Here is a 13,389-nt window from a genome sequence, read left to right on the forward strand (position 1 = left end):
CAGCCAGTAGAATTAAAAATATATAAGGAAAGTCAAGAATACTCAGATGTTAAAATGGATCTTTGATCTCACTAAACTAATAGTATAAAATCATAAGCCATCCAGTCCTGCCCATGATCCTTATCCATATCTTTCCATTAATTTACCACATGGGGTCAACCCAATATACTGGAGGTGTTCTTCCATTTTTCTTGACATAATGAATACAGTAGTGAATACATGGACCATTCATAGTTATGCCTTAATCCCATCACATGCGGAAAAAATTAGAAATTGAAGAAATACCTATGTATTGGGGAATGGTTGAACCTTGGGGTACATGGGTGTGATGAGCAGGATAGTCTTAGTGAAACTGGAAAGATCTATATGAATTCTAGGATGAAGTGAGCAGAACCAGAATATCATCCTATGCATTCTAATGATGATCAACTACAAAAGATTTAGCTATTCTGATCAAAAGTAGTGATACAAGTCAATTCCAATTCATGAGTCATGATGAAAAATACTATCTACCTCTAGATAGAGAAATTATGAACTCTGAATGCATATTTAAATATAATTTTTAACTTGCTTTATTTTTCTTGGTTTCTTTTTTGCAACATAGCTAACATGGAAATATATTTTACACAATTTCATATGTAAAAGTGATAGCATATTGTTTGCCTTCTCAATGGGTGAAGGAGGAATAGAAGGGAGTAAAATAATTGGAAATTCAAAAAAATTGAAAGTTAAAATTTTTCAAAATAGTATTTTATTTTTTTAAAATTTGAACATATTCCTTCTGCTTATTTACTCATATATTTCTTTGCTGACCATTTTACTTCAGTTCTTTGTTATAATTCCTTTCCTGGAGCAAATTAAAAGAAAGATCCAGAAAGACTCTTCCTGTATCTTGCTTTTCTAAGTCTCAGGAATAGCTAGACATTATATTTTATTTTTCCAAAAGTATTTTTCAGTCTTTACATTTTTCCTGATTTTCTTCTAAACAGGACAACTTTATCCTCACCCAATATTGATGATAAAATTGTCCCTTGCAAACCCTGTATTTAAGAATGCAAACGCCTTCCATTATAATGCCATGTTTCTGTTCTCATTGTTTTCAGGGGGGGAAATCTAGCCAAATTCTCCTCATAAGTAATTCTACGGGAATAGGCTAAAATTTAATTATGGTTTGGTAGAAGCTTCATTACCATGCTTGGACTTGTCTCAAGTGTGATTTTCTTTCTTTTTTCTCTTCTAATTTGAAGGTTCTTTTCAGCTGTTTTAGAGTTACTGAAAAAGGGGGAAAAAACTTTTTCCATTAAAGTCAAATTTCCTCTATAAACTGTTTTTAAAAGAAAAAACCTCAAAATCTGCATGAGTGAACAAAATCAAATCAGCTCTCAATTATCCACAGAAGGATCAGAGGAGGAACTGAAATACATTTATACCAGGCCCTCTGGTTAAACTATTAAAGTTTCCTTTTTATGCAAAACATATTTTCACATTAGCTAGCCATTTTCCAAACAAAGGAAGAAAGCAAAACAAAAAAAGAAACAAAGATAAAATTTTTCTTTAAATGCTTCAATTTACATTCTGATCCCATTATTTTTCTTTCTAGAGGTAAATAGTCTTTTATATCATGAGGCTACAGCTTCCTTTCCTATCAACTCTTTAACTAAAGCTTCTAACATCTGTTTTGAGTTTCACATTCTCTCTCAATTCACGAAGAGGCTAAAAATGAGGCAGTAATATGGTCAAAAGACAGTAGCATTAGCATTAACCAAAAAGGTCCCCAAGTTGAGTATTTCTTCCTTGAGTAGTAGAAGAATATACTATACAGAAGAAAAAAAAAAAGGTTTGCATTATTCCTTTTACTTCCCTTTCTGGGAAGATGTATGAATAAAGAGTCCTTGACCACTGTTGACTCATCTTGAGCTGGTCCTTATGAACTCTTCAGTTGGAAGTGAAGGTAGTAAAATGTCTACATTTATATCTATAAATAGTAGGAGACAAGGGAACTGTAAATAGTTACATTTTCTTATTTTCACCACCCAGTGTTAGCTATCAGATATCCACTAATAAAACTAAGACAGGAAATTAACTGAATAAATACCATAAAATGTCTGCACTTAAAGGCCTGGACTGTATTGTCTCTAAAATTCTGTCCTTCCATGTCATTTCACTTTAGATAATACTATATACTAAATGGATATAGAGAATTGCAAGTTGGACTTTTTTCCCCCTAAAATTGTTGGCAATACTTTGCCTTCTGTCCTTGTATTTTCCATTACTCAGTACCAGTTAGTGAACCACACAGGTGTACCAGTCATGTGTTCAGTCTTCATAGTGAGTAGCTGAGACTATGGGCAATGGACCATATCAACACTGCATCCATGTCGACAGAGATCACTGATGACCTTGGAAACAAATCTGTATTTGTGACTCCTTCAGAAAACAACCTTTAAACTTTTTATCAGCTATTCAGGTTTTTTCTCCAGTTTAAATTGAAACAAAGTGGTAAGAGTTGCTTTTAGCATTAGAAGTAGGACACAAATCAGTGAAAGAAATTTCTTTTTTTTTCCAGACCATTTTTGCCCACATATTTTTCAAGCACAGTGCAGTGAAAGCTCCATCATTTACCAGTTGTCCAAACTCTTTGCGTTCCATTTCCTTCTTAGGACCATAGTGCAGTAGTGTTTTTGATTTCCTTCTTAAATTGCAAGCCCATCAAAAAGGGTTTTGATTGTGATACTCATTTCTCCAAAACTGACTACTTGTACCTTATCACTTACTTTTTAATCTCATAACTTAGTCTCAATATCCCTTAACAGTTTTCTTGATTCCAAATAGTATTTGTCACTTCTCTCATATCCCTCCAATTTAATTCAAACTAAAAATTTGGGGGAGGAAGAAAGAGGTACCATTTGGCAATACCTTTCATTACTAACTCTAAACCTTATCTTCCATCATCTCTTTCATTTGGAAATCTCCCACTTCACATCCTTTAAAAAAAGGGAAAAAAAAGAAATTCATATCTTCTTTGGAGTCTCTTCTGATTGAATCGAGGGGAAAATGTGAGCGATTACATGGGCTAAAGTCAAATAGCATGAATCTTCTCTATTTCCAACTCAAATTAGTGATATAAAGAGTAAGAGAGAAGGAAATGAAGGAAACAAAACTTTCTACATTAAATTAATGCCTAGTGATTGTTTCTATTTTACCATCTTTGGGCAGCAAATTCCAATGGGTCAATAATACCTTCTTTAGTTTTCCTAGAATAGATCTACAGTTATAGAATCTCATGGTTGGAGATGTCAGAGATAATTTCATTCAATACCCTATCTCAAATTTGATATTTGAATGGCCATTGAAAATATCTCTGACAAGTTATTTAACACCTTCTATGGAGAACTAACTACCAAATAATATAAATCATTACACTTTTGAATAGTTCTTACCACTGGAAAATTCTTCTTTATATTGAACTCAAATTTAGCCTTTCCTAACTTCTATGTATTATTTCTAATTCTGCCTTTTGGGAATAAGTTAAGTAAATCTAATGTCTCATGTGACAAACTATCAAATATCTCAGAAAAGTTAAAATCTTTTTCAAGGGTAAATACTCTGATTCCATAGACCAATTTTCATGTGGCATGGCCTTTCCTGACATGGTCATTTGCACCATGGGAACATATTTCAGCTTGGCAATGTCCTCCCCTAAATGACTCATGAATATTTGAATTTGCTATCCAGACCTGGTCTGATGAACATATTGGGCTGTGACATTTTCACCAGCTATGTGGTTCTAACTTTCATCACAATGTCAATACCATGGCACATTTATTCTCTTCAAATAACTTGATTTCTGTCTGCCTCAGTTCCTTCAATTATATGAAGAATATAGTTCTAAATGAGAATAATAATAGCACAAATCTTACAGAGTTGTTGTGAGGATCCAATAAAAAATATTTGTAAGATGCTTAACACAGTGTCTCAAACATAGCTGGCACTTAATAAATGCTTGTTATGTTCTACTTCTTGATCAGTTATCCATTACCCTTAAAGCTGACATTATTCTAGTCTGTAATGTTCTTTGTTTTTCTGGAGATCTTGGAAGCAGCCTTCTTTTCAGTTCAGTAATCACCACGAGAATAGCCAGGTGTTAAAGTCCAAAAGTCTTTATTGTCTCCTCACCTGGTGCTCAACTAGCTTTCTTGTGGCCTTCAGAGGGGACTTGGTTTCAGTGGAGAAAATGCAGGAGGACAGACCAGCCTCCACAAGGCTGATGAAGATGGAAATGAATCTCTCCCCTTGGCTCTGAGAGCTTGAGCTCCCACCTGCAGTCCGCTTGTCTTACCTGGCTCTGAATGAATCTGAGGGTTTTTGCTTCAGCCTCCAGCTACCACAAAGGGGGAAGAGAGAATGAATCTGTTCTCTGCCTCCCTTGACTGAGTTTATCTCAGCTTATATGCTCTACACTGAGTATAAACCAATCACTATATCACTAGGAAACCATTATTTTGTTGTAAGATTAAATCAATCATAGTGAACTTAGAGAACTAGTAAGCACATGCTAAACTAGTTAACTATTGTCTTTATCAATTCCACTGACTTAACAACTTGTAAGAATTCTTGTTTTAAGTACAAGAGTTCTGGCCCATAACATCTCCTGCTTTCTTTTGTTTTAGAACATAGGGTAGTCACACCCTCCCCAACTCCTCAAGGAGGTGAGAATCCCCAAAAGGAGATGATCACACATTCCCTGACTCCTCAAAAAAGGGGTGAAAACACAAAAAAGGAGGTGAAAATGCCCTCCCTGGTGTCTCAGGAAGGGAAATGAAAACCAAAGGAAAATGGAGAATCGAACCAGATTAGCGGGTTTCTGAAGTGTCTCACTTGAAACAGGTATACATAAATCTTTCAATATGGGAGGTATTACATAAGCACATAGTAATATAACACAGCCTAGTAGTGATGTAACAAATATGAATCAACATGTCCATAAGTGCTAGAAATAGTCCAAAACCAATCTATTGTCCATTACTTCATGTGACTGGGAATCCAATGATTCCTGCAAGTTTTGAAGTCCTGCAATAGTCTCATCATATGTCAGGAAATCCAATGATTCCTGCAGATTTTGAAGTCTTGTGTCAGTTTTATAATGTCTCCGGGAACCTGATGATTCCTGCTAGTTTTGAAGTTCTACAACAGTCTTATTAACAGCCATGCTCTTTCAGTGTCAGATGTGTTTTAGGTATTCTCCTTTGTTTTGAGGTTTTTCTCTTTTTATGTCTCTCTCTGATGGAAAAGGCAAATACGGCTCATTGGCACCCATCTGATTCCTTCTCCATCTGTAGAGATACAAGCAAACCCTCTCCCCCAAGCAGTTAACCTATCTGGTCCCTTCCATTCATCACTTTCTTGATCTTTCCACATCACCTGACAATTATCTAAAGATAGTATAGCTGCTCACACTGGACATTGCCCTTCCGATGGGTTATAAAACCTGTCTGCTACAGACAGTGCATCTTTATCAAAATTTAAAAATTAATGGTATAGAGAGCTAAATTTAGAAATTCTCTAGGGTTACTTGTGGCTCCTCCTTTCTTTTGTTTTTGGAGAAACGTCTTAATGTCTCTGTTTCCCCTCTCTACTATTGTCTGTCCTTGAGGATTAAAGAGTATGCCAGGGGTGTGTAAAATTTTATACTGTGCACAAAAGTGTGTGAAATATTTAGAAGTATATGCAGGTTCATTATCTATTTTTATTGCTTGTGGCATCCCTATAATTGCAAATACTTGTATAAGGAATTCAGTGACCAATAGGGCTGTCTCTTCTGCTGCTGGTATTGCAAAAGTGAATCCTGAAAAGGTATCTACCACATCATGGATAAAAGATAGACGACCAAAAAATTTATAATGGGTCACATCCATTTGCCAGATTTCATTGGGTCTCACACCACAAGGGTTCTTCCCTGGAGGGAGCATAGGAGTGTGGAAAGGAAGGCAAGCTATACAAAATATAATGTTCTTTGTTTTTCTTGAGGTCCCCGGGGGAGCCTTCTTTTCAGTTGAGTAATCACCACAAGAATAACCAGGTGTTAAAGTCCAAAAGTCTTTATTGTCTCCTTCACCTGGTGCTCAGCTAGCTTTCTTGTGGCCTTCAGAAGGGACTTGGTTTCAGTGGAGAAAATGAAGGAAGACAGACCAGTCACTACAAGGCTGATGAAGATGGAACTGAATCTCTCTCATTGGCTCTGAGAGCTTGAACTCCCAACTGCAGTCCGCTTGTCTTCCCTGGCTCTGAATGAATCTGAGGGTTTTTGCTTCAGCCTCTAGCCACCACAAAGGGGAAAGATGGAATGAATCTGTCTCTGCCTGCCTTGGCTGAGTTTGTCTTAGCTTATATGCTCTACACTAAGTATAAATCAGTCATTATTTTACTAGGAAATCATTATTTGTTGTAAAATTAAATCAATCATATTGAACTTAGAGAACTATTAAGCACATGCTAAACTAGATAACCATTGTCTCATCAATTCCACTGACTTAGCACCTTGTAAGAATCCTTGTTTTAAGTACAAGAGTTCTGGCCCATAACACTAGTCTACATTAAAAGAATATAGAATAAGTTCAAAGAACTGGTGACTGTAGAGCAACTGGAGAGCTTATCACATAGTTGACATAATAAATGCTTTTTACTTTTTATTTCTGGATCAGCTATCCATTATCCATAAAGCTTACATAATCTTAGTCTATATTAATAGAATATTTCAGAATAAGTTTATAGAATCTGTAGAGGAATTGATTAGGAAATAGTGGCAGAGATTGGGATACAACAAAATCTTGAAAACACTCATAAAGTTCATGAGAATATAGCAAAGTGAGATAGAGTTCCCCTAGGACTGTAATAAGAGACAACATATCCTACTGAAGGAGAAGAGATATCAATGCTAATTTTGCACAAAGATTACAGAATGTTTTCTTTTATATTAACAACCTTCTTTAAAAATTATTCAATACAGTCAAACCTATCTCTGATTACATCAAATCATGATGTAAGAAGGGTAACTGACCCTTCCAGTTATTCACATTATAATCCATCCAAGCCAGTCCATCTTGCACAACTTTTATTCATATTCTCTTAGGATTGTTGTGAGCCATGAATATAGTGAGGGGTGTCAAACAGGGGCTTCTTCATCTTTCATAAGGTCATGAAGATATGAACAGATATGAACAGAATAACACATGGGCTGTCCACCACTTATCTCTGGTCTTATAACCAGCTCATGTATTTTTATAACATCCTTTATATCATATGTCCTTCATAATTTACTGTTTGTAAAGTGCTATAGACTGTTCAGAACTAGCACACATTTCTCTGTTGCTGTTTGGGTGATACTTAATTTCATTTCCTTAAAGAATGTAGGGTTCTATGATTTGTAGTCATATAATTACCTGGGGAGAATATTGGGATTAAAAACTAAGACCTTTGGTTCAGGAAGGAGCTTAAAGTCATTAAAATAATTTTGCCTTTCATCAAAGACAATCCAGCTTCAGAAGTTAGGGAAGAAAAATATCAATAAAAGCAAATAAAAAATTTATAAGGAGTTAGTGAGTTAGACACATAATTGACATAACATAAAGTAGGCAAGTTCTCCTTTTATGTTCTGTCAATTAATACCTGTAGTGCTTTTTTTACCCAATAAACATTGTGTTGTTCTTTAGTTATTTCAGCTATGTCCATTTTTTTGTGACCTCATTTTGGGTTTTCGTAATAGTAATCCTGGACTGATACTATTTCCTTCTCCAGCTCATTTTACAGATGAGGAACTGAGGCAAAATAGGTCAAATGACTTGCCCAATAAATTCATACTGTATTTTTGGAATAATGTATTTCACGCCAAGCTAAATTATTCAGGTAGTTCTAATATAGCCTCAGATACTTACTAGCTATATGACCCTAGACAAGTCATTAACACTATAATATAACTGTAACAACAGCTAAAAGAGCTTTATATAATGCCTAGTATATGTTAGTCATTATGCTAAAATCTTGAGAAACATTCTCTCATTGATATGCCTCTGGCTGATTCAGTTTCCTCATTTGCAAAATGTCAATAATAATAATACCTACCTCTCAGGATTGTTATAAAGATAAAAGGAGATAATATTTGTTAAGTGCTTTGCAAATCTTAAAGCATTATATAAATGCTAAATATTCTGATTATTCAGTACCACTGGCTTTCTTTATAGATAATAGGTTACAAACTTAAAAGCCTTAAGATTTCTCAGTTCAATTGCTAACCCAATATTCAATGTCAGTATGCTCAGTATTCTGTCCCACATTTAACTATTAATACTGTAACTTAACATCAAATAATCAAACTCATCAAACTCAATGTGTAGTATACAAATTCAGCAGTCAGTACCCCAAAGAAGAATTCAGTATCTTCAGTCCTCAAAGTCTACAAGCCAATTTCATGTTAATTATTCAAAAATAAGTATTTTAGATCAAATTTTAATAGTTGATGTCTAAGTTCCATTAAATAGCAATCCTTATTACTCCATACCAAAAAAAAAACTCCAACACCTTATTCAGTATTCAATAACCAAACAATATTTAGCATTCTGTACCTAACTTCAGTGTAAGTACCCAAACTTAGTATTCAATACTGAAAACCAGCATTCAGTATTCAAACTCAGCATTCAATATCCAAAGTCAGAATTCCATATGCACAGTCAGTATTTCATATCCAAACTCAGTATTCCATTTCCAAACTCAGAAATCATTATCTAAAAATGATTATTTAGCATCATGTTCAGAATTCTGTACTAAAATTCAATATTGTGTACCCCATTATAAATTCAGTAACAAAAAGAATCATCCATTATCTAAAGTATTCAACATCCACATTCAATATTCAATACCCCAAATTCAGTATTCAGTACCTTGAGTCAGTTTCCTGACAGTGTTCAGCATCCTAACTCAATGGTCAATACACAATTCAATATTCTATTAACTAATTCCATATGGCACCAAGGCCCAGAGTAGAACAAGAAGGCCTCTTCCCCAACTCAAAACAGAACAATCTAATGATTAAGATGGAAAAAGATGAATAAGTTTATTGTCCACGTTATAATATGCAACTAATGGGGAATTATAGGGTTAGTCCAAGTATATATATATATTGGACTTATGCTACAAATGGGAATGAGCTAGAAAAGAAGGGGAAGGAAGAAGATGAAGAGAAGGAGGTTCAAGAAGAGAAAGAGGAAAAGAAAGACAATATTGTATTTGGAGAACTGTCCATATCTTTCAATGATTCCATGTTATTGTAAGCCCCAAATCCATCTTTTAAGCTCAATATTCTGCGTATCTGTAAATACCACAACCACTGAAAAATTAAAATTATAAATAACACAAAGAGTAATGTAAAAGTGTAAGCAAGCTGTATTTTCAAAAATGAACTATGGAGAGAAACGATAATTAAAGGTATCATCGAGGATATGTATGATTGTTAAAAGAAATGAGTTGGGGCAGAGCCAAAATGACAGAGAGTAGATAAGTCTTTGAGCTCTTCCTAGCTTCCCTCAGATCAACACCAGATCAAAATTCTGAATGGGTTTTGGAGTGAGAGAACACACAAATATTTGAAATATAACAAATTTCCAGGAAAAGATATTTTGGAAGAACTTCAGAAAAAATTTGTTTCAATTTGGCAGGGGGGGAGGTGACCAATACAGGCCCAGCTCAGGGACCCAAGGCAGAGTCCACCCGGGAATCTACTGGAAAGCTCTTAGCCAAAATACAGCAGCGTTGGCTACTCTGTCTTGATCCAGAAGCCAGTGGATCAGCAGGCTATCTGTGAGACAACCAACGCATCAACAGAAGGCAAATAGTGAGTCCCAGAACTCCAATATACTAGGTCAGTCTTGACAATGCCCATCTAGCACTGGGAAGAAAGCCAGCAGCTCTGGCCCCAGGGAAGTGTGGAGTTATTGCCTGTAGAGGAAGCTTGAGACAATCCCCTCTTTGCCCTAAAAGGAAGTCTTAACTTTTAAAACTGAGGGGAAAAAAGCAAAAAAGGAATTCTGATGATACATAGCTATTATAAAGACAGAAAACAGATCTCAAAACCTGAGAACACTAAAAGCAAAATATCTCCAGATGAAATCTGAAAAGATAATATGAGCTGGTCTCCAACTCAAAAGACCCTCTTGGAAGAATTCAGAAAAGATCTTAAAAGAGAGTTAGAGGAAAAGTGGGGAAAGAAAATAAGAAATTAACAGGCGATTTTAGAAAAGGAAACAGAAATTATCTAAAGAAAACTTCTTAAATAGTAGTTTGACAGGGGAGGAGTGGGGAGGATTCTGGAAATATGATGGATAAGGTTGATAAACTTCAAACTCTCCAGATTTCCCCCACAAATAAAACAAATTTGTGATTCAGGGCAAACACAGATTGATTTTAAAAAATCAAAAGATTTGGGGCAGAACAGAACTCTTATTATAACCCAACAAAATCTGAAGAAAGACTATAGGCTGGGATTAATCCAAGTGAAGTGAAAATACCTCCTAGCTAGCTCCACTGAAACACCAGGTGGGGACCCCTAAGGCTTGCTAGATGTGGCTAGAGTCTCAGCAAGAACCACAGAGACTTTTACTCCTTTATCTGTCCAGTGGGGAAGATGGAATGAACCTCAGTGTGATTGAAAATGCCTGACAGCTGTGCTGCTGAGTCATGGCCCTGGGCAAGGAGGAACCAGCAGCTGATGAGTGCAGAGGCAGCGAGGCCAGAAGTTGCTGGCTATGGGCACTTCTATAAGGGTGAAGATTTTGGTTTAGGGTTCCTAGTAAGAGTGGAGAGCTGAAGGAAAGCTTGAGGCACCATGCCCTACTCCAAAAAAAAAATCAATTGACAAAGAAGAAAAAAACCTCCTGAAGCATATTATAGGAACAGGGAAGACCAAGGTTCATCTTTACAGGAAGCACTTTAGTTAAAAAAAAAAGTTTTACCGCAAAGAGTAATGTGAAATGTTTCCTTTCCAGGGAGAATTTATAGAAGAACTCAAAAAGAATTTAAAAATCAAATGAGAGACATTGAGGAAAAACTAAAAATATATATTTGGAAATAAGGGTGTCATTAAATCAAAATATATAAAAATTTTAACAAAATTTTGAGGTTATCACATAGACAATGACAGTAATAATTATTGTATTTATATAATGTCTTACAATTTGAAAATCCTTACAAAAATGATTTTGTGTTTGATCTTCACAACAGCTAAAGTCAGTAGTTACAATTTTAAAGTTGGTAGTTCAAATTTAATTATCTCCATTTGACAGATGGATAAACTAAGGATCTCAAAATTGAAGTGACTCATCCAATATTGTATAGTTAAATAATGGCAAAGCTGAAATGAATCATGAAAAGTATTTAGATGGAAAATGAATGATTACAATCATTACTTCTAAGATTAACACTAGTGGTTTGTTCTGGGGTTTTGTTGTTTTTGCTATTTTTTTTTTTTGCCAGTAACAGAGCACTGTTTATTCATATTGAACTTGTAGTTATTTTTAAAACCTTAACCCTTTTGAAGATGAACTGCTGTCTATCTATATCTATGCATTCTCTACTTTTGTTATTGATTTTTTTGAAGTTGTATTTGTTCAGTCATGTCTTACTTTATGAGCCCATGAACCATATTGTCTATGTGATTTTCTTGGCAAAGATACTGGAATGTTTTGCCATTTCCTTCTCTGGTGGATAAGACAGAGATTAAGTACATCAGGGTCACATAGCTAATTATTCCTAAAGCCACATTTGAACTCAGTTCTTCCAAACTCCAGCCCCAGCATTCCATCTACTGTGCCACCTAGTTGCCTCAGAAACTATGTGTAGGCTTCTACACATATCACTATGATTTAATCTTGTAAAATTTAACCTATCATTTAAGACTATTAGAATGTAACTAGACCTGAATTCTCTTATTCATTCAATTATTCATCCTACTTAATTATAAGTAGGCATACATATGCCTTCAAATTTAAATATTTGGGAATTCTAGAGGAAGTTCATACTTCAGGTAAGAATTGAAAATGATTTCCAAGATCTTTCCTAATTCAAAGATAGTATGATGCTGACTTATGGCAAAACAAAATTAGCTGTCCAACAAGAGACTTTTTATGTTTTTAAAATTGTTACTTGCATTCAGGTTTATTGGTATGATAAAGCATACATTTTATGGGAAACTACTAGATCTATGCTTAGATTTCCTTGTTCTTTTCCTCTTGTAGTCACCAGATTTGTCCATGGCATGATCAGGATTGTTGTTTTCTCCACAAAAAGTCGATCCATCTCAATGAATTCAAAGAAAAAAGGTACTCTTTCACCTGATTATTCATTTGATGATTTGAAACGTATTTTCATTCTCCTCTCTCTCATGGACCTGGCTACTAACTTTCCAACAATCCGAATGTCAGCTTTCTTGATTATTGGGTGTCCAGAAACTTAAAAAAGAAACAAAAAACATTAATTTTTATTAGAAATAAAGAATTCTGTCCAATGATATAAATACAGAAATATTATCTATTCTGAATATCTAACAGAAATTGGTAACCATTAACAAATAGTTTACAGATTGGTTCAGTGATGGGGACCAAAATTCCTCCTTCTTCCCTTAAGTGCAAAGGCAAGAAGAGTTGGCACAGAAGCAAGTAGTCCTGCTTCCTCAGGCTTTATACCCTTTCTTTCAGATCAGCAAGAGGTAAGGCCTCTGTTCCAACATAAACTCTTTGAAGACAAACATTAGCTTAGATGTGAGCCAATCAAAATGTGAAAATAAAAGGAATATCAAATATCATGTTCCACATTCTCAAGAGTTTCAATAAGTTAAATTCATTTACATGTTAAGGAGTCAATTATTAAGGAAGGTGATTTCAAGGATGCCTTATATTTCAGAAACAAAGCAAAATGCAATCAATTCATATTAGTTTGTTGTTTATGAAGTCGTGAATAGTTTAACAAATTTGTAAAAATGTTTTAAAAATATAAAAAGAAAAAAAATTTAAACATTCATATTGCTTTACCAAGTGATTCCATTGTTGGGTTGATGATACAAGGAAGTCATTTATTACAGCAGTAAAAGAATTTTACAAGAAAATATTCATAGTGATTTTGTTGTTCAGTTGTTCCAGTCATCATGTTTGATTCTTTGTAACCCCATTTGGGATTTTCTTGGTAAAGATACTAGAGTGAAAATTTTCTTCTCTGGCACATTTTACAAATGAGGAAACTGAGGCAAAGAGGGTTAAATGACTTGCTCAGGATCACATAGTTACTAAGTGTATGAGGTTATAAGGTTAAACTCATAAAAATGAATCTTGTGATACCAAATCCATTGCT

The 13,389-nt window shown here is 34.8% G+C and overlaps 1 protein-coding gene across 3 annotated transcripts in view; it reads right to left on the reverse strand.

The window, feature by feature from the left end:
- Nucleotides 1-12,147: 12,147 nt before the first annotated feature.
- IQCM (IQ motif containing M) overlaps nt 12,148-13,389 on the reverse strand; it is a 494,659-nt gene continuing 493,417 nt past the window's right edge. For 2 of the 3 annotated variants that reach the window (XM_031941659.1, XM_031941660.1), the window contains one exon: nt 12,148-12,494. In XM_031941659.1, coding sequence (XP_031797519.1) covers nt 12,382-12,494 — 113 coding nt within the window. In that variant the 3' untranslated portion in view covers nt 12,148-12,381. The remainder of the gene's footprint in view (nt 12,495-13,389) is intronic. The other variant, XM_031941661.1, reaches the window with a different exon arrangement.

The sequence above is a fragment of the Sarcophilus harrisii genome, chromosome 6 (assembly GCF_902635505.1).
Source record: "Sarcophilus harrisii chromosome 6, mSarHar1.11, whole genome shotgun sequence".
NCBI classification, from domain to species: domain Eukaryota; kingdom Metazoa; phylum Chordata; class Mammalia; order Dasyuromorphia; family Dasyuridae; genus Sarcophilus; species Sarcophilus harrisii.